At 47.4% G+C, this 26558-nt stretch overlaps 1 protein-coding gene across 5 annotated transcripts in view; it reads right to left on the bottom strand.

Annotated features, from left to right (window-relative positions):
• kat6a (K(lysine) acetyltransferase 6A) overlaps window positions 1-26558 on the bottom strand; it is a 58226-nt gene that overhangs the window by 16126 nt on the left and 15542 nt on the right. For 4 of the 5 annotated variants that reach the window (XM_046351124.1, XM_046351126.1, XM_046351125.1 and 1 more), the window contains exons 3-12: window positions 10533-10641; window positions 10134-10249; window positions 9791-9872; window positions 9284-9398; window positions 8502-8848; window positions 8118-8230; window positions 7112-7227; window positions 6829-6970; window positions 5832-5993; window positions 4948-5041 (exon numbers count right to left, since the gene is read on the bottom strand). In XM_046351124.1, the coding sequence (XP_046207080.1) occupies window positions 4948-5041; window positions 5832-5993; window positions 6829-6970; window positions 7112-7227; window positions 8118-8230; window positions 8502-8848; window positions 9284-9398; window positions 9791-9872; window positions 10134-10249; window positions 10533-10641 (1396 nt within the window). The remainder of the gene's footprint in view (window positions 1-4947; window positions 5042-5831; window positions 5994-6828; window positions 6971-7111; window positions 7228-8117; window positions 8231-8501; window positions 8849-9283; window positions 9399-9790; window positions 9873-10133; window positions 10250-10532; window positions 10642-26558) is intronic. The other variant, XM_046351129.1, reaches the window with a different exon arrangement.

The raw sequence follows: 26558 nt of genomic DNA, 5'->3' as shown, positions 1-26558 counted from the left end.
GCGTATACAATTCAGTCTGACTGCTGGCATATACAATTCAGTCTGACTGCTGGTGTATAAAATTCAGCCTATGATTGCTGGTGTATACAATTCAGTCTGACTGTTGGCGTATACAATTCAGTCTTACTGTTGGTGTATACAATTCAGTCTGACTGCTGGCGTATATAATTCAATCTGAATGTTGGTGTGTACAATTCAGTCTGACTGCTGGCGTATACAATTCAGTCTGACTGCTGGCATATCCAATTCAGCCTGATTGCTGGCGTATACAATTCAGTCTGACTGCTGGTGTATACAATTCAGTCTGACTGTTGGTGTATACAATTCAGCCTATGACTGCTGGTGTATACAATTCAGTCTGACTGTTGGTGTATACAATTCAGCCTATGACTGCTGGTGTATACAATTCAGCCAATGACTGCTGGTGTATACAATTCAGCCTATGACTGCTGGTGTATACAATTCAGCCTATGACTGCTGGTGTATACAATTCAGTCTGACTGCTGGTGTACACAATTCAGCCTATGACTGCTGGTGTATACAATTCAGTCTGACTGTTGGTGTATACAATTCAGCCTATGACTGCTGGCGTATACAATTCAGCCAATGACTGCTGGTGTATACAATTCAGCCAATGACTGCTGGTGTATACAATTCAGCCTATGACTGCTGGTGTATACAATTCAGCCTATGACTGCTGGCGTATACAATTCAGCCTATGACTGCTGGTGTATACAATTCAGCCTATGACTGCTGGTGTATACAATTCAGCCTATGACTGCTGGTGTATACAATTCAGCCTATGACTGCTGGTGTATACAATTCAGTCTAACTGCTGGTGTACACAATTCAGCCTATGACTGCTGGCGTATACAATTCAGTCTGACTGTTGGTGTATACAATTCAGCCTGACTGCTGGCATATACAATTCAGTCTGACTGGTGGTGTATACAATTCAGTCTGACTGCTGGCATATCCAATTCAGTCTGACTGCTGGCGTATACAATTCAGTCTGACTGCTGGCATATACAATTCAGTCTGACTGCTGGCATATCCAATTCAGCCTGACTGCTGGCGTATACAATTCAGTCTGACTGTTGGTGTATACAATTCAGCCTAGGACTGCTGGCATATACAATTCAGCCTAGGACTGTTGGTGTATACAATTCAGTCTGACTGTTGGTGTGTACAATTCAGCCTATGACTGCTGGTGTATACAATTCAGTCTGACTGCTGGCGTATACAATTTAGTCTGACTGCTGGCGTATACAATTCAGTCTGACTGTTGGTGTATACAATTCAGTCTGACTGCTGGCATATACAATTCAGTCTGACTGTTGGTGTAAACAATTCAGTCTGACTGTTGGTGTATCCAATTCAGTCTGACTGCTGGCGTATACAATTCAGTCTGACTGTTGGTGTATACAATTCAGTCTGACTGCTGGCGTATACAATTCAGTCTGACTGCTGGCGTATACAATTCAGTCTGACTGCTGGCATATCCAATTCAGCCTGATTGCTGGCGTATACAATTCAGTCTGACTGTTGGTGTATACAATTCAGTCTTACTGTTGGTGTATACAATTCAGCCTAGGACTGTTGGTGTATACAATTCAGCCTAGGACTGTTGGTGTATACAATTCAGTCTGACTGCTGGCGTATACAATTCAGCCTAGGACTGTTGGTGTATACAATTCAGTCTGACTGCTGGTGTATACAATTCAGCCTATGACTGTTGGTGTATACAATTCAGCCAATGACTGCTGGTGTATACAAATCAGCCAATGACTGCTGGTGTATACAATTCAGCCAATGACTGCTGGTGTATACAATTCAGCCTATGACTGCTGGTGTATACAATTCAGCCTATGACTGCTGGTGTATACAATTCAGTCTGACTGCTGGTGTATACAATTCAGACTATGACTGCTGGTGTATACAATTCAGCCTATGACTGCTGGTGTATACAATTCAGTCTATGACTGCTGGTGTATACAATTCAGTCTGACTGGTGGTGTATACAATTCAGTCTGACTGCTGGTGTATACAATTCAGTCTGACTGCTGGTGTATACAATTCAGTCTGACTGCTGGTGTATACAATTCAGTCTGACTGCTGGTGTATACAATTCAGTCTGACTGCTGGTGTATACAATTCAGTCTGACTGCTGGTGTATACAATTCAGTCTGACTGGTGGTGTATACAATTCAGTCGGACTGCTGGCGTATCCAATTCAGTCTGACTGCTGGCATATCCAATTCAGCCTGACTGTTGGTGTATAGAATTCAGCCTAGGACTGTTGGTGTATACAATTCAGCCTAGGACTGTTGGTGTATACAATTCAGTCTGACTGTTGGTGTATAAAATTCAGTCTGACTGTTGGTGTATACAATTCAGTCTGACTGCTGGCGTATACAATTCAGCCTATGACTGCTGGTGTATACAATTCAGTCTGACTGCTGGCGTATACAATTCAGCCTATGACTGCTGGTGTATACCATTCAGTCTGACTGCTGGTGTATACAATTCAGTCTGACTGCTGGTGTATACAATTCAGCTTATGACTGCTGGTGTATACAATTCAGTCTGACTGCTGGCGTATACAATTCAGCCTATGACTGCTGGTGTATACAATTCAGTCTGACTGTTGGTGTATACAATTCAGTCTGACTGTTGGTGTATATAATTCAGTCTGACTGTTGGCGTATACAATTCAGCCTATGACTGCTGGTGTATACAATTCAGTCTGACTGCTGGCGTATACAATTCAGTCTGACTGCTGGCGTATACAATTCAGCCTATGACTGCTGGTGTATACAATTCAGTCTGACTGCTGGCGTATACAATTCAGCCTATGACTGCTGGTGTATACAATTCAGTCTGACTGTTGGTGTATACAATTCAGCCTATGACTGCTGGTGTATACAATTCAGTCTGACTGCTGGCGTATACAATTCAGCCTATGACTGCTGGTGTATACAATTCAGTCTGACTGCTGGTGTATACAATTCAGCCTATGACTGCTGGTGTATACAATTCAGCCTATGAGAGCTGGTGTATACAATTCAGTCTGACTGCTGGTGTATACAATTCAGCCTATGACTGCTGGTGTATACAATTCAGTGTGACTGCTGGTGTATACAATTCAGTCTGACTGCTGGTGTATACAATTCAGTCTGACTGCTGGTGTATACAATTCAGTGTGACTGCTGGTGTATTCAATTCAGTCTGACTGCTGGGTTATACAATTCAGTCTGACTGCTGGGTTATACAATTCAGTCTGACTGCTGGGTTATACAATTCAGTCTGACTCCTGGTGTATAAAATTCAGTCTGACTGTTGGTGTATACAATTCAGTCTGACTGCTGGCGTATACAATTCAGCCTATGACTGCTGGTGTATACAATTCAGCCTATGACTGCTGGTGTATACAATTCAGCCTATGACTGCTGGCGTATACAATTCAGCCTAGGACTGTTGGTGTATACAATTCAGTCTGACTGTTGGTGTATACAATTCAGCCTATGACTGCTGGTGTATACAATTCAGCCTATGACTGCTGGTGTATACAATTCAGTCTGACTGCTGGTGTATACAATTCAGTCTGACTGCTGGCGTATCCAATTCAGTCTGACTGCTGGCGTATACAATTCAGTCTGACTGCTGGCGTATCCAATTCAGTCTGACTGCTGGTGTATACAATTCAGCCTAGGACTGTTGGTGTATACAATTCAGCCTAGGACTGTTGGTGTATACAATTCAGTCTGACTGTTGGTGTATACAATTCAGTCTGACTGTTGGTGTATATAATTCAGTCTGACTGCTGGCGTATACAATTCAGCTTATGACTGCTGGTGTATACAATTCAGTCTGACTGCTGGCGTATACAATTCAGCCTATGACTGCTGGTGTATACAATTCAGTCTGACTGTTGGTGTATACAATTCAGTCTGACTGTTGGTGTATATAATTCAGTCTGACTGTTGGCGTATACAATTCAGCCTATGACTGCTGGTGTATACAATTCAGTCTGACTGCTGGCGTATACAATTCAGTCTGACTGCTGGCGTATACAATTCAGCCTATGACTGCTGGTGTATACAATTCAGTCTGACTGCTGGCGTATACAATTCAGCCTATGACTGCTGGTGTATACAATTCAGTCTGACTGTTGGTGTATACAATTCAGCCTATGACTGCTGGTGTATACAATTCAGTCTGACTGCTGGCGTATACAATTCAGCCTATGACTGCTGGTGTATACAATTCAGTCTGACTGCTGGTGTATACAATTCAGCCTATGACTGCTGGTGTATACAATTCAGCCTATGAGAGCTGGTGTATACAATTCAGTCTGACTGCTGGTGTATACAATTCAGCCTATGACTGCTGGTGTATACAATTCAGTCTGACTGCTGGTGTATACAATTCAGTGTGACTGCTGGTGTATACAATTCAGTCTGACTGCTGGTGTATACAATTCAGTCTGACTGCTGGTGTATACAATTCAGTCTGACTGCTGGTGTATACAATTCAGTGTGACTGCTGGTGTATTCAATTCAGTCTGACTGCTGGGTTATACAATTCAGTCTGACTCCTGGTGTATACAATTCAGTCTGAATTGTATAACAAAATGCTACTATCTCTACCACAACATGATAGTGGTTCAGCTTTCCTCAAAACAACCACCTTCTAAAGCATCCCATTCCAAACAGCTAAGCGGAGTAGGAAGGGGCCAATGAGGTTTCACTTTTTCAACTCAACAAGGAATTGGACTGGACATTATTCATTACAGCCACTTTGAATCAGATCCCAAAGTGTTGCTAGTTCAATTCAATGGGATTGACTGCTATTCTGATGGCATTGACCCACAACTCGACAGCAGCTTAGAGCAATTTGCACTGCATCAAAGAGGAACTGTAGCTGAGCCTGGGCGGAGCTCCTTACTGAAGTCGATGAGGAAGCGACCGTAGCCTTTGCGCTGGTACTGGGGAAGAATCATGATGCAGGACACGTTGTACTTCTGTTGACAATGCTTCTCCTGGAGGGGGAAAGAGAGCGTGAGAGATTCCAATGAGAGGGGGGAAAGGCATGGTAATGTACTCTTGAGAAAAAGTAGAGGTCTCTGTCTGTGTGTGTGTGTGTGTGTGTGTGTGTGTGTGTGTGTGTGTGTGTGTGTGTGTGTGTGTGTGTGTGTGTGTGTGTGTGTGTGTGTGTGTGTGTGTGTGTGTGTGTGTGTGTGTGTGTGTGTGTGTGTGTGTGTGTGTGTGTGTGTGTGTGTAAAGATCATTGCAGTGTTTTGGCAGCTATTCTGTATGTTAATAAGAGCACCTGCATCCGTACAGACAGTAAGCGGTGAGACAGAGCATCAAAGCAGCAGAGGTTTCTCTGCATACTGAGGTATTTCACTAGCATACTGAGGTATTTCACTAGCATACTGAGGTATTTCACTAGCATACTGAGGTATTTCACTAGAATACTGAGGTATTTCACTAGCATACTGAGGTATTTCACTAGAATACTGAGGTATTTCACTAGAATACTGAGGTATTTCACTAGCATACTGAGGTATTTCACTAGCATACTGAGGTATTTCACTAGAATACTGAGGTATTTCCCTAGCATACTGAGGTATTTCACGAGAACAGAATTAAGGTGCGTCCAGACACTGATCTAAAGACAACTTTGTGCAATTCCACTAATGGTTAAGGTTAGGATTTATGGGAGGGTAAGCTGATCCTAGATCTGTCCCTAATGGCAACTTTAGGGTTTAACCGGTTGTGATTATTTATGGATGTGTTTATTTTGGATGATTTGGTGGTTAGACGTACCTTAGAAAAGTAGCCCACCAGGTGGCAGCCCTTGCTGTCATTCTGTGTTAGAACGTAGAAGAGGAAGGGCTCCACGTCGTAGTACAGCGTTTTGTGATCCAGGAACAGCTTGGCCAACAGACATAGGTTCTGACAGTAGATTGTGCTCATGTTCCCATCCACCTGAGAAAACAAAACAAACACACCATGAATAAATGAATGAACCTGTATTGCCTGAAAGGAATCTGATTTGCATGACATGAGCACAGAGAGCAACCACCAAGCTGCCGAGGCAAACGTGCACATGAATATACCAAATACAAGTATGACATGAGTTTGACTACAATGATCCACGTTTAAAAGGGCAGTCTTGACTGCACCATTCAGCCCGTTTCCGAACCTTAAAATGAGTAACTATGAGACAGACACACGTGGGATATGGGAGGAGGGGACTAGTCTCAGACAGTAATGACAATGATGTGAGCCATGGCATCTCTGGTGTCCCTGGCTGGGAGAGAGAGAGGAGGAGAGGGGCTCCCTGGCACATAGCCTGACATCCAAGCTATTCTACTCTGCTGCTGAGTGAGGATGAGTCAGTAGGAGACGAGTCAGGACGGGACGGGCTGCAGAGGCAATGAAACCAGAGCTGGAGACGCCATCCTACCAGACAGACGGACTGCCCCTCAATTAGGCTGCGTTTACACAGGCAGCCCATTTCTGATCTATTTTCCACTAATTGGTCGTTGACCAATCACATCAGATGTTTTTACATCAGCTCTTTTTCAGTGCCGATTTGATTGGTCAAAAGTCAAATTTGTGAAAAAAAGATCACAATTGGGCTGCCTGTGTAAAAGCAGTATGTAGAGTTCTCAATTCTCAACCTTCAGTCCACAGAGAGTCTTTGTGACACTGAGCACAGGATGTGGCAGGAGCGGTGTGGCTTGTGGCAGGGCGGTGGCCTCCATCTGCTTCTCTCTCTTTCTCTGTCTGTATTCCTCTGTCTCTCAGTCTGTCTCACCTCGAACACGGAGACACCATCCTTCCTGTAGATCTCATTGGCTGGAGGGTGGAACCAGGCACACTTCCTCATGTGCTGGAAGAGGATGCTGCGACTCTTCACGTAACGCAGGCAGAACTCACACAGGTAGAGCTTAGGCAGTCTGGGACAGGAGATGGAGGGAAATGGATGAGGACCAGACAAGAGCAAAACTGACTTTAAGTCATTAACATCAATTATACGAACACAAACTAACAGTGGACTGACTCAGAGTGGAGCATGTGAAATGTTTGTGCTCGTTTACCTGCTGAACTCTTGCGGATACGGAGAGGAGTACCAAGTCTGGATCTCAAACTTGCCAAACTCGATGACAGACGGGCAACGCATTTGGGGATCTGGAGGGCCGGTCACCCCCACTTTCTGCATAGGCAAGAGAAAGAGAGAGAAAACGAGAGCAGAGAAGGGGGGTTCAGGTTTGGAGCTCCAGTATCAAGTGAAGGCCAGGTTTTCCAACAGGGGATTAAGAAAAGAACATGGATCAGACCGAGATTACACACCAGGGATTACTGGGCCTCTGACTGCCCCTGCCTAACCCAGCACGGTATGCCCGACACACACACTAGGGCCTGGCACGCACCGGCACTCAAACACACAGTGACAGAAAGACATATACACACGCCAAGGCACACCCACACAGGCACAGTAAAACAAACAGGCACACCTACTCCGGCTCCTGTGCAGCTGGCACCCTGACGCCTGCTTACATAATTATTATTAGCTCTCTGGTCTGTCTTGAGTGGAAACTCCAAGCATCTGCCACTGGGTTCTGCTGACACACGCTGGTAATCACATACTCCCAAACAAAAACACACACCCACACAAAGGCCAGTCGCCCCTGCCTACAGAGTCAGGTCTGCTTTGAATCTTTTTCACTGACTGATGTGAGAGAGGATCCACTCTCAGAGGAACACAAACAGGTTCACAATGGGTCTAGTCTACAATGTAATTGTAAACAAACCACAACAGGAAACCATCAATTATAAAATACGAAGTTGAAATAACGCTGAGCTTGCACCTACTTTTCACCAGCCTTTCCTATTCTCCTAAGACAAGAATCAAACGCTGCGTTGGGACAAAGCGTTTCTCCTGTGATGTACGGCAGTGATCTGAAGCTCTGATCTGTCTGTGCCAGTGAGGGATCACAACGAATAGATAGATCAGCTCTGCCCTGACAATGCACTGAACCACAGTGCCCCCTCTCTCCCACACACACACAAAAACACTTTCTTTGTCTCCGTCTTTGTGGTTACCTGTAGCGCCAGCTCCTGGATGTGTCTGAAGAGTTCCACGTCTTTCTCTGTCAGGTTCTCGTTTCCTGGTAGCTTGTCCTCATCCTCACGCCAGTCACTACTGTCCTGATTGTCTGTGAAGGACAGACAGAGGGGGACAGTAAGTCTGTGGGACACTTACAGAAAGGGGACAGTATATTCATGTTTTAAGGTTCTGACTGACACACAAAGTGCTAGAACTGACAACTTTGTGGACACTGGGCCAGTTCTCAAAGACCAACAACCACTATGCAGGTGTTGGGTCTGTCTGAAGGACATAGTATGAAGTACAGCTTTTGACTGATACAAATACAGCCACTACAACCCCTCATTCACCCTCAGTATTCAATGCATTATTCAGCATACCCTCCTCACCTGTCCTGTCGTCCCCCTCTTCCTTGCGTATGGCCTTCTTGCGGATGCGGTATTGCTGGGAGTAGTCCACCTCGTGCTGAGCCTTGCGTCCGTCGGGCGAGGGTGTGAAGAACTTTGTGAGTGCGTCAATCAGGCCCTTGGTCTTCTTGTTAAAGCGAAGGCCTCCCTGCTCCGACGAGTCCTCTCGTAGGGAGAACAGCAGCCGGTCGTCGCCAGGATAACCCTCGCAGGACGAGCTAGACGACGAGTGTGGGGAGGAGGAGCCCTGCGAGCGACGCCCCCCCTTCCGCCTGCCACGCCCACCCGGCCCTTGCAGCTTCTTGAATGGCCTGCCCGGTCTGCAATGGGAGACAGGACTATTCAGACACCCACCAGCTAATAGCAACACCCTATATAGACTAAGGCCTGGTCATTTGGAATACATTTACATAGCAACAAGCGCAACAGAAGACAGTCAAAAATGTTTTGGCTGTGTTTCCAATGATCAAGTATTGTCAATAAAAGAGTACGGCTAGGTTCCCCACTCCCACATTAAACAACTCCATTTGGTTGATCAGCGAGTGTCATATCGCTAGATTCAAGGCTCCAAAGAAGCTTCATTTATGGCATGAAACTCAGCTCTTAGACTAATAGGGAGTCATTAAAAACAGTCTGACTGGCCAATGAAACTCTAGTGGGGCTGATCTGAAGCGACCCGCTGTGTTTTACAGGTCTAGCACCGTGTCGTACTGCTGGCTCCCAGACGGTGCTGCTCTCTTCATGTCGTTACCAACCTGTTCTTGGGTCGTCCCAGTGGTGCGTTGTAGCGCCGTTTGATTTGTGCTGCCTTTTCATGCAAGAGCTTTCTTCCTTTTTTCCTGGGCTGACAGATCTGACAGATCCACATGCCTGGTGGGAGAGCAGAACAGATCAGAAGAGATCCGGCAAGAAGAGATCCGATCAGAAGAGATCAGGAGTGTATTAGCTTAGCTGGCCTGAAACCTCTTCTTCAGTACTACCACCATACACTGACATCACTACACAGTACCACCAGCATTAAAACCACAATAAAGATCCATGTCATTACACTGGTGGAAAGAGGTACAGTCTTGGTTTGTGGTCCTTCTGAGCTTTGTCATTTGTTCCCAATTATCTCATGGCCATAATCGTTTAGATGTACAGTGGATCCATTTACTGTACAGAGGTAGGAATTTCCAGGGACAGCGCATGTTTAAGTGGGTTTTATTAGGTACATTAGGAGGGTCAGGGGTAGGAGAAGAAGTAGTGGAGAGGGGGGTTACCTTTTGGCATCCGCATCAGTGGGGGGTCACAGCACTCCATGTGGAACCCCCGGTCACAGGAGTCACAGAACAACATGTTCTCCTAAACGCACGCACACACACACACATACACAGTAAAAATTTGGTCAGTCCCTGCCGTCATGTTTACACAGTTGACATTTCCACCATTTGCATATTTCCCTCCAACCAGAACTGTACTGTACTTGGCAGGTCTGAGGAGAGAGAGAACCATCTGCAGCAGTTGTCTAAAATAGTTCTGTTTGTTGAAAAACAACAGATCTGATTCCTACGTATTGTGCTGAAGTACAGGCTGACACAGCGACACACGGACACAAACACTCACTGCGTTTTTGCCTTGATCTTGACAGTTGCTGCAGGTCTTGCATTCGATGCACTGCCACCACAGAGCTTTGACTCGCACAGTGAGCTCTGGTGAGAACTTTAGACAGGACGGGTGGCCTAGGGGACACAGTTCAACAGAGCCACACACTCACTATCCTGACAACCACAGGACACCACCACCTCACAATAGAAAAAATTACACTCAAAAGGCCCTATAGAGCCAAAATCAACCATGACAACAAACTACCAAATTCAGACATCTACGAGAACAAACCTGTGAAATTATAGGTTTAACTAAAGTTAAGACAAATCCAATAGAACAAGGTGCAGGCAGAAGTAGCAGGCAGTGCTGCCTTGATGTCTCAGTGTATAGAAACCGTGCTGCCACAGTGCGACTCACCGCTGTTGCCACAGTCTGCACAGGAGATGAGCTCCTCTGGCTTCTTGTCTCGGTTCGACTCCGTAGTGCCCAGGCAGAAGCTGCAGATAGGGATGGGCTCTGCCACAGGCTGAGAGATGGAGAGAAAGAGGGAGGGGGGGCAGAGAGTGACACACACACACACCGAGGGAGAGTCACTTATTAACAGTTCCATTGTACCAGACAGATGGGTAAAACAACAGCGCATCGTTGTGTCCACATTCAGATCACTGTCAATGAGCCTGCTGTGAGAAGGTTTGAACCAGCCACAGAGACCGCAGTTAAAGTTCAATCAGACAGGAAATTAATACAGTTAATTTGTCAGTGAGATTAAGTGAATGGCAGAGGCAGCAGACTCTTCCCTGGTGAGGATGTGATCTAACAGATGACCATTTAAGGCGATGATGATGATAATGAAAGCCTGCCTATACTACAGAAGATCAAGGCCCATATTATTCACAAAGTGTCTCAGAGTAAGAGTGAGGATCTAGGATGAGATTTTTGCCTTTTCGATTATAATGAATGGACACATGATCTTAGATCAGCAGTCCAACTACAACATATGGGCCCAGAGATAATAGTTTCTACAGTACCCAGAGGTCTTGGTTCTGCCCCTAACTGACTGCTTGATCAGACCTGATCTGATACTAGAACATGTCGCATGACCTGAATGAACCGTCCCTCCCTTGACTCGGCTTGAATGGCTGCACAACATTCCTATTTCATTTCCAGAGCAGCGCTGCGCTGTACAGTGTGAGTAAGGCCGGGATACCTGTTAGTATCGTGGCAAGGAAACAAAACAACAAGCGGATTCCACTTCCACTTCTTCAGGAGAACAGTCCTAATGTTGGAAACATCATTATGTTGTTATCAAGAGTCACATTTATTTATTTTCCAAGCTGTAGCAAACATTTTTTTATACAGCAGGTTTTTAAAATGCCGAAAGAGTTACATCTGCTTCGTGATTTCATTTTTGCCTTGGAAAACAATATAGTGATCCTGGTATCGTCCCAGCCTTAAGTCTGAGGCCACTAAAGGCCATGTTCTGTTTTGTTGCTTATACTGTAACACACCATCTGACATGTGCTTCTGGGACACCATAAATCATTCAGCATGAGAAGAGGAGAGCCACCCAGGACCCTTTCTCTGAGACACACACACACACGCATCCTCACACAGTCATAACAGACACAGGGCAGCTACACAGAGTGAGTCACACACAATTGTCTTCCCTGCACACACAGAGGGGATAAAAACAGGTGGAGGGGTGTGATGGTTCTCCTTCAATGTCCCTGGAGCCTTGGAGCCCAGGGGAGTAGTCAGTGATGGAGGGAGGCTGATGACTAAAGCCCAGGGGAGTAGTCAGTGGTGGAGGGAGGCTGATGACTAAAGCCCAGGGGAGTAGTCAGTGGTGAAGAGAGGCTGATGACTAAAGCCCAGGGGAGTAGTCAGTGGTGGAGGGAGGCTGATGACTAAAGCCCAGGGGAGTAGTCAGTGGTGGAGGGAGGCTGATGACTAAAGCCCAGGGGAGGAGTCAGTGGTGGAGGGAGGCTGATGACTAAAGCCCAGGGGAGGAGTCAGTGGTGGAGGGAGGCTGATGACTAAAGCCCAGGGGAGTAGTCAGTGGTGGAGAGAGGCTGATGACTAAAGCCCAGGGGAGTGGTCAGTGGTGGAGAGAGGCTGATGACTAAAGCCCAGGGGAGTAGTCAGTGGTGGAGGGAGGCTGATGACCAAAGCCCAGGGGAGTAGTCAGTGGTGGAGAGAGGCTGATGACCAAAGCCCAGGGGAGTAGTCAGTGGTGGAGAGAGGCTGATGACCAAAACCCAGGGGAGTAGTCAGTGGTGGAGAGAGGCTGATGACCAAAACCCAGGGGAGTAGTCAGTGGTGGAGAGAGGCTGATGACCAAAACCCAGGGGAGTAGTCAGTGGTGGAGAGAGGCTGATGACCAAAACCCAGGGGAGTAGTCAGTGGTGGAGGGAGGCTGATGACCAAAGCCCAGGGGAGTAGTCAGTGGTGGAGAGAGGCTGATGACTAAAGCCCAGGGGAGTAGTCAGTGGTGGAGAGAGGCTGATGACTAAAGCCCAGGGGAGTAGTCAGTGGTGGAGGGAGGCTGATGACCAAAGCCCAGGGGAGTAGTCAGTGGTGGAGAGAGGCTGATGACCAAAGCCCAGGGGAGTAGTCAGTGGTGGAGGGAGGCTGATGACTAAAGCCCAGGGGAGTAGTCAGTGGTGGAGGGAGGCTGATGACTAAAGCCCAGGGTAGTAGTCAGTGGTGGAGGTTAGGCTGATGACTAAAGCCCAGGGGGCTGGGAGGTAGGAAGCCTGGACTGGGGTCAGGCTATAGAGCTGGCGGAAAGGGCTGGATGCTGGGGCGGGGGCTTTCTGTACGCCGGGCCCAAAAAATAAATACAATTGTTGCCTGCCAAAATGTCTGCAAAACAAAAATTCCATCACAAAATAATGCGTTTCAATCATTGATGGAAGAAGTCAATGTGCTCCAACTTTAGTTATCAATAACCCATGTATATCACACGACATCATCCAGTAGAACTGTAAAAAGAGCTTTCATGAATGCGTGGCACAGGCCTCGTTTCACAGGACAGTTGGAATAATAAGCTTTCTCTCAATGAACCAGCCTTAACGAATAGTTTATTTACATATTGAATTTGATTGTCCAACATCAGTTTTATCATTTCTTCATTTTGTGGCCGCCGAGAGCAAGCCTCTTTCCACTGCTGTGGTGCTGAATCGCAGCGGGAATGGGAAGTGGGACGGCCCGACTCTGGTGTTCCTAGACAGCCATGTTTTGTTATTAGGCCTAATTCAAATGTTCATGCCTAGGCTAAATTAAATTAGAGATGCCTCAATTATATTTGAAAACATTGGTGTTTTCTTAATTAAAATGTTCATACATTTTATAGGTCAGGTCGTTAGAAAATTATACTATACAAAATGTATATTTTGAAGCTGTGTTTTATTACTGTGTAGGCAACTTGTTCTGGGTTAAATGTTTCTTTCTGCTTTTAAATGATATTAATGTATAATTTATAGGAGGAATGAAGACTTCAGTCAAACCTGTCATGTTGGTATAAGAACATCGTTCTACTTTATTTTATTACAACTTTCTATTCTTTTAAGATGAACTACAATAATGGAAATGTCATTTTGAGCACCGTGGATGAACGCCCTAATACATATGTATGTCCGCTAAATTTATCAAATGTCGCCAAATTTTCCTGATGGAAACCCTGCTGGGTAGGATAAGGCTGAGGGCAGGGGCAAAGACATTCCTATTTGACTGCACATAGCTCCACGCAGGGATGGAAAAGCAGGTCCAAGCAGGGGAGAGGAGAAAAGACCGAAGAGCTTGATTTATTGGGTTCATTTCCCTCTGACTCAGGCCCCCGCTTGCATACAGGGACACCTCACATTGAGAACAGAGAGAGAAAGCAAGAAAGAGCGAGGAGAGAGAAAAAAAAATGTAGAAAAGAGAAAGGAGGGAAAATATGGCAGCAGTCCTTTGTGCAGTCTCCCAGAGACCAACACCTCAATCATTCCTGCCAGTTAACCCCTTCCCTCCCAGTGGAGGTTGCCCTGTGTGTGCTCACTCGCTCTCTCCACGCTCGAGCAGCTAGCGCATGCAGAGCACAGCCATTGGGTTTCATACACACACATTACAGTGATGGGTTTCATTGGTGATATGACACAATTACTGACACTAAAGAATAAATCAATCGTTTTCCAAGACAATATGTGTGGGACAAATGGTGTACATTTTCCGGAAATTCCTCACGGAGGCATGCTTTCTTTTTTTAAAAGCCCCCCAAAAACGCTATTATCACATATACCAGATAGGTACAGTGAAATATGTTGTTTTACAGGGTTGTTTTTATAGTAGTCCAGCACCCCTGGAGCAAATTAGGGTGAAGTGCCCTGCTCTAGGGAACACACACAGATTTTTCACCTTGTCGGCTCAGGTATTCGACCCAACGATCTTTCGCTTACTGGCCCATTGCTCTAACTGCTAGGCTACCTACAGCCCTAACCTTCTGTAAGGTTCGCAATATATTTCCCACAAGATATAGTCTTCTACTTTATTAGCCATAAACTTACAGACTGGTAAGTCAGTCACATGGTTGGCAGAAGGTGACATTCAAGTCCAGAATTCCCACAATATTGTTGTTGACCTGTATGCTACTATGTACACACTAAATAAGAGATGATTTCAGCAGGCAGGAAACGTTAGTCACAACACAGACACGCCTAGAACTCATCTCACCATGTCAATGCAACAGCAGAGTAATCTCTACATGCTTGAACAACTACAGACAGAGTCTAGATAAGCATCCTTCAGGTTAGAGTGAGGGCTCAAGCCCTTTATACCCAGACAGGTAGAAGTACCCCTACCCTTACTCTGTCCTGACATCTAGCCCTCTGTCTTACTAAGGCCAACACTTGAGCAAAGACAGAGCCTAGTTAATAAGGATTTATAGTATAGGCCTAGAATATCCACGTTAGCAGTCCCATTACGAAAGATACACTGGCTCATGCTACGGTAGCAGATGTCCGTAGTGTACAACAGTGGATCTCAACTGGTTTTGCCTCAGGACTCAAATTGAATCAGGTTGTCTCAGTCACAATCCAATATTCACAATACGATTTTAGTTGGCAAAATGCAATCTGGAAAAAAGTAACTTTAAAAAAATGTGTTTTACTGTTTAATGCTGTATTGATAGTAAATGTACCAATTATATAACAAGGGAACAATAGTCCCACCTTTTTCACTGTCAATAATTTCAATTTACCCATATTCTTGATGCAGAAGGTTAAGCTCACTGGTGTGAGACCACAAAATCCTCTAAATAGTGCTGCTAATAACTCTATATTGCAGATACTGTGATTGAAGAAAAATTGCTTAACTCCATGAAATATTTAAAATAAATTGATGATTTATCATTGCTACAAACTTTCTACCTGGTTTTAGTCGTTTATAAGATACATCGCGACCCATTCAAAATCTCCTGCGATCTAAATGTGGGTCGAGACCCACCAGTTGAGAATCGCTGGTGTACAATACCCTAGCTGAGAGATGCACTGTGAGAGTGGCCTGTTTTCTCCTTGGCCATTTGCATTGGGTGTAATAGAGAAGGAACAAGTGAAAGGTAGAGGACAAGGGAGGAGATAATGAGAGAGAGAACAATGAAGAGAGGACGAAAGGATAAGGATGTAGGGAGGGAGGAAATAGGATGAGAGAAAGAGAGAGAGGGAGATAGAAAAGATGCCCTGTTGTCCTTGTCTCATGTCAAGTTAAGGTTCTCATTAACATGTGAAACCTATTTCACCATCCAACCACCAGGCAGCGCTGAGCTGCCCCTCCTCCCTTCCCCAATACAGACTCAGCCCCTCACCACAACCTCATTGATCACTGTTACAGGCCAGTCGCTCCGCAGCACATGCTCGGCCACTCGCACACTCTCGTGACGAGGAACACACACACGAAACACACAACCTCCAGGCATAGCAGGAATATGGAGTGGATGACTTAACATAGCTAGCTATACATCTTCCGATGGCTCAAATGGTTGAGTGGAGAATGGTGTTAGGAACACCCAAGTAGTGGGATTGACTCCTGCATGGGCCAATGGACCACATATCCTGAATCACTGATTTACTGACTGAAAGTCTATTTGGATAATAGCATTAACTAAATGACCTTATTACACGCGTTGGGATTTTGGTTTAAATAGACATGCTTCCTGCCGGTCTAGCGGTTAGAAGCAGTGAAGCACCATACAGTAGGGAGGTTAATGAGGTAAAAGGCTAAATCAGTAATCACTGTATCAAAAAGGTACGAGTTGGCCGTGTGTGTGCCAGCTAAAGACTTCCCAGATGGAGAACACATTGGCCCTATTTGCTGGGTTCTAGTTCTACATAGCCCCGCAGTCATTCTACGCCAACAAGCATTCTCATCACTCTCTCGTGCCGCAGCCACTTTAACCCCAGTCAGCCTGATAATGGCAGTCCACCAGACTACTGCCCAGAAGCTGTCTGTGTCTGTGACTCATACACCTCTGGTGTCACTAGGGCAAGTGGGAACACCTGGCCAGTGAAATATGAGCTCTGTTAGATTTCATTAGTGACACACCAACACTAACAACCTGCTCATAATACATCCCTATTTAAAGGCCAAGCATAGGCTAAATACATCCATAACCTGAGAGAAGTATAGGTCAATGGACATGGCCTTTGAGCACAGAGTAGAAGTCAATTCAAATGATGTCTCCTATCTAAGGACTCCAGGTAATGCATTGGGTTAAATGTAAACAATAGCTGTCTCCAATGCAAATCAACCTGCACTTTCCCCAGACTCCACACTGCGCCATAATATGGTTTAGTCTACTAACAAATAAATCAGCCCTGTATTGTCCATCAATACTTTCCTAAACCCTACTTGATCCATTGGCTTAGCAGACTGCCAACAAATATCTGCTCTCTCTATTGCAAACCTGATACTCAACGGGCTTTAAAGACATTGTCATCATGGCTCTGGGATATGGACCTCTTTCTGGACCCCAGTGGTGTCCACTGTCGACTACTGCGAGAAATGTCTCACTTCTCAGTCCAGACACCTCTCTGACCTGGCCAGCGCCTCTCTACACATAGAGACACTGCAGCGGTGGTGGATGCAGCGGTGGGGGAGACGGCACTGACGATGCAGCGGTGGGGGAGACCGCACTGGCGATGCAGCGGTGGGGGAGACCGCACTGACGATGCAGCGGTGGGGGAGACGGCACTGGCGATGCAGCGTGGGGAAGACCGCACTGACGATGCAGCGGTGGGGGAGACGGCACAGCGGTGGGGGGAGACGACTGCAGCGTGGGGAGACCGCACTGGCGATGCAGCGGGGGGAGACCGCACTGCAGCGGTGGGGGGGGAGACGGCACTGACGACGCAGCGGTGGGGGAGACCGCACTGGGGGAGACGCACTGACGACGCAGCGGTGGGGGACCGCACTGACGACGCACGGTGGGGGAGACGAGCGGTGACGCAGCGCGGTGGGGGAGACGGCACTGGACGCAGCGGTGGGGGAGACACTGCGTGGGGGAGACCGCACTGACGATGCAGCGGTGGGGACGGCACTGACAGCGGTGGGGAGACACTGGCGATGCAGCGGTGGGGGAGACGGCACTGGCGATGCAGCGGTGGGGGAGACGACTGGCGATGCAGCGGTGGGGAGACCGCACTGACGACGCAGCGGTGGGGAGACCACTGACGACGCAGCGGTGGGGGACCGCACTGACGACGCAGCGGTGGGGGAGCACTGACGCACTGGGGGACCGACTGCAGCGGTGGGGGAGACCGCACTGACGACGCAGCGGTGGGGGAGACGGCACTGACGATGCAGCGGTGGGGGAGACGGCACTGACGACGCAGCGGTGGGGGAGACGGCACTGACGACGCAGCGGTGGGGGAGACGGCACTGACGACGCAGCGGTGGGGGAGACGGCACTGACGATGCAGCGGTGGGGGAGACAGCACTGACGATGCAGCGGTGGGGAAGACCACACTGACCCAAGGCACATAATCCTTGTTTACTGGTATGTTGTATTTATGTCCTGTGTTGCGCTAAGGCTTTACTTAGCAGATACAAACACTAGAGGGTTGTAATGTTAGCTAAAAGGGGGAGCTAATATCCATGTGAGACGTTTCAGTAATTAGCCTACACAGGGAGAGCGGTACATGCGTATGCCATTACGGTTTGAAAGTGACTGAGATAAAAACACAATTAGGCTCCAATTAGGCCTACAACTCATTCATAGGCAGACAACCAACCTGCTAGCACACTGAACAGAATGAATCAGTTCAGTGAGAACACTACACGGTCACCCCAATCCAATCAGTTGCTTATATTTTCACACGTCCCTCCCCTGAAACAGCAATATCAGTGAGGAGAACTTTGCTTCACCCGGGTCCAGCTGCTGTGAAAAGGGCAAGCACAGGGCCACGATCGCTCTTCACCTCACCTCCCTCCCCGACGCCATAACAATTCCCCGTCCCATAGCCTCCTAATGGCCCACTAGGCTCATAACTACAGCTGGCTCTGGGTGGCTCATCTCAGGAAAAGCAATGAGGTTTGCTATCTATACATCTGTGACCCTTGACTGACTCCACACCCCCCTTGCCTCCCCCAATATGGCCCGCTAGTGACCCCCTATTAGGAGGAGAGAGTGGGTCTGCAATAATGTTTGAATGGAGCTGTGTGACACAGTCATTCAGTGTTGAGTACACAAATCTCCCCTGCCATGGGGTCAAAGCCGGTGCTTATCCATTTGTTTTGCTTTTTCCCCCCTCCCCTTCCATCTCTCCCCTCACCCACCGCTCCCATTCTAAATTACAACCACTAGCAATCATGAAGGCAATATGGCACTGATGAGCCTTTGCCTGAGTGAGAGGGAGAGAGTGAGAAGAGGGAAGCGTGAGCGTCACACCCCACCAGTCACACACACACAAACACACAGTGGGATAAGCTAGAGGACATGAGGCTGACAGAGGCTCTATGGCAGAGACATGGTGAGGAAGCTACTTTAATACTGCAAATAGCAGCATAAGAGGAACAGAGCTGTCTGGTCTGGAGGTTGCCTGAATGCCAAAGAGAAACATTCAAATCACTCCCAGCCAGCAAGGAAGCTGCTTTAGTTGCAGTACATCCAGAGTTCACCATGCAATGGCTCCAAACAACAAATGAACACCACTACGAATGAGCCTGTTTACTCAACTAAGTCAGAGGGATCACTGTCTTAAAAGGATAATCCACCTCAAACCACTAATTCCTATGATTAAGTGTTAAATAATACTAATTAGGGCTGGGAATTTCCAGGGACCTCACGATACGATATTATCACAATACTTAGGTGCCGATACAATACGTATTGCGATTCTCACCATTCTATATGTATTGCGCTTCCGATACTATATTTTATTGAGATGCGATGTTCCAAACATATTGCTCACCATATATTTGCTGCAGAAGGCCAAGAATGCCATGAGAAAATGAGTTTTGATCAGTCATGGAAATAAAAGTGCTGGGCCGAGTTAAAGTTGGATGTCAGAAGTATTACAATGTAAATGTTATTTTAATCCATCTGTCTGCATATTTCAAGACGTCATATGAGGGTGCAGTGAGACACTTTTCTTGTTAACACAATGGAAAATGTAAATGCTTTAATATCTAAATGTTGAAAGTGCGTGGGCAATGGAGAGAAACAAAATGGTGCAGTTTGAGGCCATGTGGCGCAGTGATGCAGGCACTGGAGATGGGGGTGTGAGCATGTGGGTCTGGGAAGGTGTGATGTAGCTGATGTTTGTGTGATGTCTTTTGTGCAGTGCATTCAGAAAGTATTCAGACCCATTCCCCTTTTCCACATTTTGCTACTTATTTGCCTTATTCTAAAGTGTTTTATTTTTTTATCCTCAATCTACACACAATACCCCATGACGACAAAGCAAAAACAGGTTTCGAAATATTTGCAAATTTATAGAAAAAAAACAACCCAGAAATAACTTATTTACATAAGTATTCAGACCCTTTGCTATGAGACTCTAAATTGAGGTCAGGTGCATCCTGCTTTCATTGTTCATCCCTGAGATGTTTCCACAACTTGATTGGATTCCATCGGTGGTAAACTCAATTGATTGGACATGATTTGAAAAGACACACACCTGTCTATGTAAGGTCCCACAGTTGACAGTGCATGTCAGAGCAAAAACCAATGCCACGAAGTCGAAGGAATTGTCCGTAGAGCTCAGAGACAGGATTGTGTCGAGGCACAGATCTGGGGACCGGTACCATTGAAGGTCTCCAACAACACAGTGGCCTCCATCATTGATGGATGACCAAGAACACGTTGGTCACTGACAGAGCTCCAGAGTTCCTCTGTGGAGAAGGGAGAACCTTTCAGAAGGAGAACCATCTTTGCAGCACTCCACCAATCAGCCCTTTATGGTAGTGTCCAGACGGTAGCCACTCCTCAGTAAAAGGCACATGACAGCCAGCTTGGAGTTTGCCAAAAAGGCATCTAAAGGACTCTGACCATGACAAACAAGATTCTTTGGTCTGATGAAACCAAGATTGAACTCTTTGGCCTGAATGCCAAGCGTCATATGTGGAGGAAACCTGGCACCATCCCTACGGTGAAGCATGGTGGTGGACGCATCATGCTGTGGGGATGTTTTTCAGGGACTGGGAGACTAGTCAGGATCGAAGGAAAGATGAACAATGAACGAAGTACATTTACATACATTTTTTATTTTGAATAAATGTGCAAAGATTTTTTTTGAACTGTTTTAGTTTTATCATTATGGGGTATTGTGTATAGATTGATGAGGGGAAAAAAGGTAAATCCATTTTAGAATAAGGCTGTAATGTAACAAAATGTGGAAAAAGTCAAGGGGTCTGGATAATTTTTGAATGCACCATGTATGTGTGTTTTGTATTGTTAATTTAAAAAAAACATTATTATCTTACAACAAAAAGATGAAAGTGCTGAAAACAAATTGGCTCCATATTTAACCTGGAGAACAAGCTACGGAGGAAAAACACTGGCGTTTTGGTGCAAGTACAGCCAACTAGCGCAATAATTTAGCATATTGTCAAAATGTTATGATAGAACGGCAAAAATAATATTCTGATATGTAAATGTATTGATCCCCCCCCATCTCTAACACTACTATGTGAAAACAATATTTTTGGTGAACAAATGTTTCATTTTGTCGTTAGAACAAGATTGCTAGGAACATGTTGGTTGAAGCTCGGTTGAAGCTCAAGTGGACTACAAAACCCATAATGCAAAGGTTGCTACCAACTAATGTAGGTATACACAATAATACCAGTCAATATCAGCATGTGAAGTACAGTAGCTAGCTACCTGTGAAATCTCCTAAACAAACTGCACTATCAATTTAAGAGTCTCACCAAGTTCAGCTTGCAGTTCCTCTCTGCAGAGTACGTTGCTATGGCAACAATGGCCAGTTCCCACGTTTCCCAGACACACAAGCCGCATTGCGAGATGGTACTTGAAAGAGAAACTCAGTTGAATCATTTGGTACACCGTATAGAATGAGCACATCTAAGCAAAATCTCTACTTAGTCATGAGGGTATTGATAGTATGTCCATACCATCTATTGGCTGATTTGGCAATCTAGAAGTAGGTAATTGTCTTAAAAGCATGATTAAATGTTATCCTCTATCTCGTGACAAGAACCATGTACAGTAGCTATGTGTTCCTACTCAATTTCCGGATTTCACAGACGGACCACATAGAAGTTAAATCACGGGGAAAGTTTTTTATTTTGCCCACTGAACACAGGCTTTCACCAAGTGACAGGGGTTTCATGTTCTTGTTTTATTTCTGGTGGTGGATTATCCCTATAAGTGGAGGCCATCTGGGCCAGAGGGTCAGTAGTGAGTTAGCCTACATGGCAAACAACCAGCAGGTAAATCAGGCATGTGACTCCTGGTTGCTCCCACCACCTGGCAGAGATAATCTTAGAATGCGTCCCAAATGGCACCCTAATCCCTATATACTGCACTACTTTTGACCAGAGACCTAAGGGCCCTAGTCATATACACTGCTCAAAAAAATAAAGGGAACACTTAAACAACACAATGTAACTCCAAATCAATCACACTTCTGTGAAATCAAACTGTCCACTTAGGAAGCAATACTGATTGACAATACATTTCACATGCTGTCGTGCAAATGGAATAGACAACAGGTGGAAATTATAGGCAATTAGCAAGACACCCCCAATAAAGGAGTGGTTTCTGCAGGTGGGGACCACAGACCACTCAGTTCCTATGCTTCCTGGCTGATGTTTTGGTCACTTTTGAATGCTGGCGGTGCTTTCACCCTAGTGGTAGCATGAGACGGAGTCTACAACCCACACAAGTGGCTCAGGTAGTGCAGCTCATCCAGGATGGGACATCAATGCGAGCTGTGGCAAGAAGGTTTGCTGTGTCTGTCAGCGTAGTGTCCAGAGCATGGAGGCGCTACCAGGAGACAGGCCAGTAAATCAGGAGATGTGGAGGAGGCCGTAGGAGGGCAACAACCCAGCAGCAGGACCGCTACCTCCGCCTTTGTGCAAGGAGGAGCACTGCTAGAGCCCTGCAAAATGACCTCCAGCAGGCCACAAATGTGCATGTGTCTGCTCAAACGGTCAGAAACAGACTCCATGAGGGTGGTATGAGGACCCGACGTCCACAGGTGGGGGTTGTGCTTACAGCCCAACACCGTGCAGGACGTTTTTCATTTGCCAGAGAACACCAAGATTGGCAAATTCGCCACTGGCGCCCTGTGCTCTTCACAAATGAAAACAGGTTCACACTGAGCACGTGACAGACGTGACAGTCTGGAGACGCCGTGGAGAACGTTCTGCTGCCTGCAACATCCTCCAGCATGACCGGTTTGGGTCAGTCATGGTGTGGGGTGGCATTTCTTTGGGGGGCCGCACAGCCCTCCATGTGCTCGCCAGAGGTAGCCTGACTGCCATTAGGTACCGAGATGAGATCCTCAGACCCCTTGTGAGACCATATGCTGGTGCGGTTGGCCCTGGGTTCCTCCTAATGCAATACAATGCTAGACCTCATGTGGCTAGAGTGTGTCAGCAGTTCCTGCAAGAGGAAAGCATTGATACTATGGACTGGCCCGCCCGTTCCCCAGACCTGAATCCATTTGAGCACATCTGGGACATCATGTCTCGCTCCATCCACCAACGCCACGTTGCACCACAGACTGTCCAGGAGTTGGCGGATGCTTTAGTCCAGGTCTGGGAGGAGATCCCTCAGGAGACCATCCGCCACCTCATCAGGAGCATGCCCAGGCGTTGTAGGGAGGTCATACAGGCACGTGGAGGCCACACACACTACTGAGCCTCATTTTGACTTGTTTTAAGGACATTACATCAAAGTTGGATCAGCCTGTAGTGTGGTTTTCCACTTTAATTTTGAGTGTGACTACAAATCCAGACCTGAATGGGTTGATGAATTTGATTTCCATTGATAATTTGTGTGATTTTGTTTTCAGCACATTCAATTATGTAAAGAAAAAAGTATTTAATAAGAACATTTCATTCATTCAGATCTAGGATGTGTTCTTTTAGTGTTCCCTTTATTTCTTTGAGCAGTGTATATAGGGAAAGGGGCAGCATTTGAGACATAGCCTTGCAGTATGAACTGAAAGCCTCACAAGACAAACCCCTTGTACGGCAGAGAAGAGTAGAGCAGAACTGAAACGTACTACTCACTCAGTCACAACAGAGTCTGTCTGGAAAGCAGGAGGAGGATCTTTCAGATCACCATACACTACAGCCCTGTCATCCCTGCGGTGACCTGGATATCATCCCATGGCTGATAAGTGTGTGTATTGCACACAGTGTACAAAACATTAAGAAAACCTTCCTAATATTGAGTTGCACCCCTGTTGTTGCCCTCAGAACAGCCTCAATTCATCAGGGCATGGACTCTACAAGGTGTTGAAAGCGTTCCACAGGGATGCTGGCCCATGTTGACTCCAATGCTTCCCACAGTTGTGTCAAGTTGGCTGGATGTCCTTTTGGTGGTGGACCATTCTTGATACACATGGGAAACTTGTGTGGAAAACCCAGCAGCGTTGCAGTTCCTGACACCAACCAGTGAGCCTGGCTCCTACTTACTACCATACCCTGTTCAAAGGCAGTTCAATCTTTGGTCTTGCCCATTCACCCTCTGCATGGCACACATACACAATCCATGTCTCAACTGTCTCAATGCTTAAAAACCTGTCTCCCCTTCATCTACACTGATTGAGATGGATTTAGTGACTTCAATAATTACCTGGTTTCACTGGTCAGTCAGTCATGGTTTGTACATTCAGTGCATTAGTGTAAGGGTGCGTACAAGCACATGGTTGTCTGTGTACACAAGTGTGTACAGTATGCCAGCTTGCGTGCACTTGTGTTTGTTCACAGTGCATGCAGAGGTGCGTATGCATGCCATACGTGTATGCATTCCTGAATGTAATGTGTGTTAGCTAGTGTGCAAGTATGAGTGCGGTCCTGCCTCTAGGAGAGGTAAGTTCCCATCCGGCTGATGTCTATCGGGTTACACTGTGGGTGTGTCTTCTGTCGCCTGCATGTCTGCTCTTCTGCCTCTTCTTTCTCAGGACATGAATCAGCCAGGCCTCTTCCTCTGGCACCAACGCCTCTTCTCCCTCCCTCCCTCCCCCTCTCTCTCACCCCCTCTCAATTCACTGGGCTTTATTGGCATGGGAAACATATGTTAACAATGCCAAAGCAACTGAAGTAGATAATATACAAAAGTGAAATAAACAAAAATTAACAGTAAACATTGCACTCACAGAAGTTCCAAAAGAATAAAGACAAATGTCATTGTGTATATGCACAGTGTTGTAACGATTCTTGCTCTCCCCCCTCCATGTCCATCTCCTCCCTCCATCCCTCCCCACCTCCTCCCGTCTGTCCTCACCTCCTCCTTTCGTCCGTCCGTTCCCACCACCTCAGTCCGTCCCCGGCTCCCTCCCTCCCTCTGTCCCCACCCCCTCCCTCCGTCCCCGGCTCCCTCCCTCTGTCCCCACCCCCTCCCCGTCCCCCTCCCTCCGTCCCCCTCCCTCCGTCCCCCCCCCCTCCCTCCGTCCCCCCGGCTCCCTCCGTCCCCACCCCCGTCCCTCCGTCCCCCCCCTCCGTCCCCTACCTCCCTCCGTCCCCGCCTACCCCCCCCGTCCCCATCCGTCCCCGCCTACCTCCCTCCGTCCCCGCCCCCCCGTCACCTCCCTCCGTCCCCGCCTACCTCCCTCCGTCCCCATCCGTCCCCGCCTACCTCCCTCCGTCCCCGCCTACCTCCCTCCGTCCCCCTCCGTCCCCCCTACCTCCCTCCGTCCCCGCCTACCTCCCTCTTCCGACCAACCCCCACCTCCCTCCATCCCCGCCTACCTCCCTCCGTCCCCGCCTACCTCCCTCCGTCCCCGCCTACCTCCCTCCGTCCCCCTCCTACCTCCCTCTGTCCCCCTCCGTCCCCGCCTACCTCCCCTCCGTCCCCGCCTACCTCCCCTCCGTCCCTGCCTACCTCCCCTCTTCCTACCAACCCCCACCGCCCTCCCTGCGTCCCCTCTTCCTACCAACCCCCACCTCCCCCTCCATTCCCCTCTTCCTGTGTGTCCCCACCTCCCCCTCCATTCCCGCCTACCCTGTGTGTCCCCACCCCTTTCCCTGTGTGTGTGTGTGCCCACCCCTCTCCCTGTGTGTGTGTGTGTGTCCACCCCCCTCTCCCTGTGTGTGTGTGTGTGTCCACACCCCTCTCCCTGTGTGTGTGTGTGTGTGTGTGTCACACCCCTCTCCCTGTGTGTGTGTGTGTGTGTGTGTCCACACCCCTCTCCCTGTGTGTGTGTGTGTGTGTGTGTCCACACCCCTCTCCCTGTGTGTGTGTGTGTGTGTGTGTCCACACCCCTCTCCCTGTGTGTGTGTGTGTGTGTGTGTCCACACCCCTCTCCCTGTGTGTGTGTGTGTGTGTGTGTGTGTGTGTGTGTGTGTGTGTGTGTGTGTGTGTGTGTGTGTGTGTGTGTGTGTGTGTGTGTCACACCCCTCTCCCTGTGTGTGTGTGTGTGTCCACACCCCTCTCCCTGTGTGTGTGTGTGTGTGTGTCCACCCCCTCTCCCTGTGTGTGTGTGTGTGTGTCCACACCCTCTCCCTGTGTGTGTGTGTGTGTGTGTGTGTGTGTGTGTGTGTGTGTGTGTGTGTGTGTGTGTGTGTGTGTGTGTGTGTGTGTGTGTGTACACCCCTCTCCCTGTGTGTGTGTGTGTCCACACCCCTCTCCCTGTGTGTGTGTGTGTGTGTGTGTGTGTCCACACCCTCCCTGTGTGTGTGTGTGTGTGTGTGTGTGTGTGTGTGTGTACCCCTCTCCCTGTGTGTGTGTGTGTGTGTGTGTGTGTGTGTGTGTGTGTGTGTGTGTGTGTGTGT

The sequence above is a fragment of the Oncorhynchus gorbuscha genome, linkage group LG05, assembly GCF_021184085.1.
Source record: "Oncorhynchus gorbuscha isolate QuinsamMale2020 ecotype Even-year linkage group LG05, OgorEven_v1.0, whole genome shotgun sequence".
Classification (NCBI taxonomy): Eukaryota; Metazoa; Chordata; class Actinopteri; order Salmoniformes; family Salmonidae; genus Oncorhynchus; species Oncorhynchus gorbuscha.
Note: the sequence above shows the minus strand (reverse complement) of the source record. Positions and strands in the feature narration are given on the sequence as shown.